Source organism: Gossypium arboreum, chromosome 12 (assembly GCF_025698485.1).
Source record: "Gossypium arboreum isolate Shixiya-1 chromosome 12, ASM2569848v2, whole genome shotgun sequence".
Classification (NCBI taxonomy): domain Eukaryota; kingdom Viridiplantae; phylum Streptophyta; class Magnoliopsida; order Malvales; family Malvaceae; genus Gossypium; species Gossypium arboreum.
Genome location: NC_069081.1, coordinates 112,921,498 through 112,926,250, shown reverse-complemented (window position 1 = coordinate 112,926,250; position 4,753 = coordinate 112,921,498). Strand labels below are relative to the sequence as shown.

General features: G+C 29.7%; 1 protein-coding gene across 1 annotated transcript; it reads right to left on the bottom strand.

Moving 5' to 3' along the window:
- Nucleotides 1–989: 989 nt before the first annotated feature.
- LOC108478654 (probable disease resistance protein At5g45490) lies at nucleotides 990–2,696 on the bottom strand. Its single transcript, XM_017781127.2, has 2 exons — nucleotides 2,564–2,696; nucleotides 990–2,450 (listed from the first exon to the last, which is right to left on the bottom strand). Exon 2 carries the CDS (start codon nucleotides 2,439–2,441, stop codon nucleotides 1,242–1,244), a length of 1,200 nt encoding a protein of 399 aa, XP_017636616.1. The 5' UTR covers nucleotides 2,442–2,450; nucleotides 2,564–2,696; the 3' UTR covers nucleotides 990–1,241.
- Between the last annotated feature and the right edge of the window lie 2,057 nt (nucleotides 2,697–4,753).

The window sequence follows — 4,753 nt, the reverse complement described above, 5'->3', positions numbered from 1 at the left end:
TATCTCTTCTTAATTTGCAAATATATTTTATGAGTATCTTTTGATGTCTTCACAAGTTGTGATAAACAAATAATGGTGCCTATTGTAGCTGAAACTTCACAACCACCATCAGTTTCTCTTAGAAAGTGGTACCTTTTCGTCGGCTTATTAATTTGTTTCAGTTTTAAAAGTATTTTCTAATAATAAATAATTTCATAAGTCGGTTTGAACTCGTGTTGTCTCGTGTTTTATATATTTCTTTTTTGTTTTCCACTACTTAATAAATCTTTACTTTTAGAAGTTTTTATCTGTTCTTGTAACACGTTTCTTAGTCTTGTTTATGCATGTGGTATTGTTTTTGCAAGTGATTTTAGAGATGATTTTGTCGTTGTCCTCTCTAGTTTAATAGATGCTTAATTCTTTTGCAGATTTTGCTCACCCACAACTTTGGACTATCTAGAGCTAATTTCCTTATTGTGATAATTACTTGCAATCACTCTAAAAATGACATGGACATGCTTGAATTATGACAAAATCGATTGTCAACATGCCATAATGTTCTATTGATACTGAAATTAAAGCCTTTGTCGTATTGATGGAGCTTGCCCTTCACCACTAATGATAGACATTTGCTGTTTTTTATTTTACCTGAATTGTATGATTTCATTCATGAAATGAATTAATGAATTTTCTCTTAAAAAAGATAATTTTTATTTTGGATATTTGAATTAATAAATTTTTTATGAAAGTTTCATCAAATTACATCACTTAACTTTTATCAACAAATTAAATCACTTATACTAACTCCATTAAGTAATTCATGTTGAATCACCTATATATTTTGAGCCAATTTTCCATGAGAACTAATTAATGGACTTATCGTAAATAACTTAATTCGTTAATGATAAAATTCTAGATGTAATTTGATTAAAATAAAGGTTTGTGATCTAAATGAAAATTGATGCTAAATTAAATGACTTAAAATGTAAATTACTCTAGAATATACAATATTTATGAAATTAATTAGTAAATTAAAAGTAAGCCATATATGATAAAAATAAATAAAACCTTCAAAGTTCAAACACGAATCCAAACATAAACATATGCTCACAAAGAAAGCAATAAAAGAAAATACAAGCAAAGTAAAAACACGCATAGATTTTGTGGTTACTTGATGCAATCACTAGTAGTAAAAACCAAATCATACAGAAGAGAAAAAGGGCAGTCCAATCCAGTTAAAAAGCAAAGACATTTAGACGAGGTTACGCCTCCTTGGTGCTTCTAGTTTGATCAGGTGTTCCCGATTTTGATCCCGTATTGTCCTGCGGAGTCGAGTCATTTGGATCAACCCCTGAACCATTGGATGGTTGATGTGGGGCATGTTTTTTTTCTCGGATCTTGTCTTGCCGTTGCTTCAATTCACCCATAATTCGGGCTACTAAAGGAAGACCTCCACATTTCTTCTTCAGTTCCTCGATTGGTTTGCTTGGAATTTCATCTGTTCGAGCATCTGGTCGGTCATCGTCACCAAAAGCTAAGGACCTGTATATATACCAGCAGTCTTTGGGGTCGGAAAGGAGCTGGAGTCGGTGCAAGTTTCGTTCTCCAACTATCTTCTTTATTGCTCCCTCATTTCTACCATTCAGAATGACTGCTCCCCCATACCCCTTGGGGAATCCATGGCCGGATTTTAGGCAAGATATTAGCTTATCACAGTACTCGCCTTCCTTCTTTACATCACATATTGACTTTTCATAGTACTCATCTTCCTCCTTTACATTATCAAGCACGATCAGAAACTTCTTACCTTCCAATTTTAGGTGAAGAGCATAGAGCAAACCTGGAAGTTTGTTTTCGTTGGCGATGGAGTTTTTTATTTCGTCGAGTTCAACTCCCAGATGTCCCAGCATTTTTTCAACAACCTTTTCCATGGAGCCGGACATGGTTATCAGAAGCCTTGGGAAATAGCTCTGCTTCACTTGTTCTTCCTCCAGAATTAAGCGACAAAGTGTGGTTTTTCCAACACCAACCATCCCAACAACCCCCAGTAGCTTCAACTCGTCTTGTTGGCTCTTTTCATTGAGAAGCAGCATTTTTAATGTCTTCTCGTCATAATCGAAACCATGAACCTTGTCCAGTTTCACCGGTTGGTAAATCTTGTTTAAGAATTGTGGTATTTCTTCTTCTTTGAGGTTGAAAGAATCTGAATCCGAATCTTCTTTGGGCACCCCTTCCCCGTCCCCATCTGCAACAGAATAGTCCCTAGAACCTGATGGATTATTAGAAAGATCAAAGAACCGACATTTTTCCATGGAAAATACATCATATCGTTGAGGTCCCTTATCATCTTCAGGAAATCCATCCCGAAACTCGTCGTACAAAGCCTTCTTTTCGCTGGAGCAAGCCTTCTTTTCGCTGGAGCCGTCGGTGCTTGCATTTTGGTTACTACTCTGCTGACTCATGATGGATTGCTTGTTGTATGCCCAGAAATCAGATTATCGTAAGAGAGGATACATTCAGATTAATTATTTCAAGTTAAAATCATTAACACACATGTACTTACTATGTGAAAACAGAAGTTTACCTGGAAAACAAAAATTCAACGATGCTTTATTGGAAAACAAAGAATGCAACAAGTACTCCCATAAAAATCAACGTATAAAATCTTTAACTTATGAAGCTAGTAAAGAATAACTTTAGAATGCAGCAGAACATAATAGGAAACTACGAATCATGAAGCCTTGGATATATATACAAGAGAAAAGTGAAAGCAAAACAAATAATAAACCGATAACCAATGGAATCTAAATGCTTTAATTATTTATTTATTCATATAATTTTTTGAGAATATTTAAATAAAAATTTTAAATCTTAAAATAATATTAACATGTATAAATGATTTATCAATACACTCTAAATCATCATCTTTTTTTTCATTTTCTATTATTCAAACACGTATATATAACTTATCTCTACAAATTAATTAAGAAAAATATATAAATATTAATTTTTTTGAACAAATAAATATTAAACTTTTGAACCAAGTAAAGAATTACTTAGATATAACAGAAAATCGAATAAAGTGAATGCCAGACACAAAATAACGAGTTCTTTTCTTTCTTTCGTTTTTATCTTTTTTAAATGTGCTAAAAATTGTTACTTGTTAAATTATTTGATGGAATTAAAAAAATGATTCAGGACTAAAAATAACACATTTTGAAAATTAGAAATAATTCAATTATAGTAAAGGGCAAAATTTGTCAATATGCATTTTAGAGGACGTTTAATAAAATTTGACCAAATACTTGGTATAATTTGTGGTTTTAGTTTCTTTATTATGTTAAAATTTAAAATTTAATTTCTATATTTTAATTTAATTTCTCGACTTTTATAATATCATTAATTAATCTAAAGTGTTAACATCGTTAACTATTCTTGTTAAATAATGAAGTGGATTTTCCTTTAAAGTGCCCTTCCAATTGATTATGCTAACATTAACTTTTATTTATTTACTTATCTATTGAATTCGACTAGGTGTTTGGACGAAAAATCTACCATAGAAATTTAATTGAAGCATTTACGGATAAATCCCAAAACAATACATGATCTATGATTTAATGTGTAATTGTATACATAAATTTTGATTTTGTATAATTTTATACATGAAATTTTGATTTGGTCCAATTCTTGTAAATTATTAACACAATTATTGATATAATATCATTTTATATTTATATGATTATTTCTTTAAATGTGAATGATTAAATCAAATTAAAGTTTCAAGTATACATTTGAACCACAATTAGAGCTTCACATGTATAATTGTGCCAAATCAAAGTTCATGTATAATTTTGAGATTTATCCAAGCATTTAATGGTGTTAACTATTAGGATTAAGTAATGTAATTATAAAATTATAGGATCAATTTATGTCAAATTAAAATATACAAACTAAATCCCAAATTTAATTATAATAGAGGGACTAAAATAGAATTTAACCAAATAAATAGGTATAAAGATATAAATTTAAATTCACATATATTCAACTCTTAAAATTTAATATTAAATAAATATCCAAAATAAAAGGATAACTATAGCATGGTTTCTACCATGATTCGTGTTGGTGTATTGTTTTTGAGCTAAATTTTCAAGTCTCAATACTCTTTTATGTCTCAAATTTAGTTTTCACACTTTTATTAATCTCCTTATTTTTTAAATTTAAAATTAATCTCCTTATTTTTAAATTTAAAATTCAAACTCAAGTGGTAACATCATTAAATTCTTTTGTTAAATTTGTTGGTGTTATATTTGGCAATTAAAATAATATTCACTTAGTTGTCGCATAACAAAAATGATATTGAAATAAACTTAAATTTAATAAATAATTTTATCAGTACTTGCAACTCTTAAAAGGTACATGAGCATTTTAATCAAAATAATATATTTGGACTAATAAATGACAATGTAAAAGTTTGAGGTATTGAATTTGATCAAAAAGCTGAAGTATAAAGATTCAATCTTAGACTTGGATGTAGCACCGAGATGAAAATTAAAATTTGACCGTTGTTGTATAATATTGATTTTGATGATAGCATAGGGACCAAAACTAAATTTTTACCATTTTAATGCAAAAAGAAAAGGAGGAAAAAAAAGTGACCCGCGTGTTTTACATAGGTATATAAACACAGGGACCAAAACTGAAATATTACCATTTTCTTGTAAAATACAGAAAAAAAAAGGAAAAAGGAAAAAATTTGGTGACACTCGTGTCAACA

Excerpts from the sequence above, each read along its gene's own strand:
- LOC108478654 (XM_017781127.2), bottom strand. The coding sequence starts at position 2,441 with ATGAGTCAGCAGAGTAGTAACCAAAATGCAAGCACCGACGGCTCCAGC.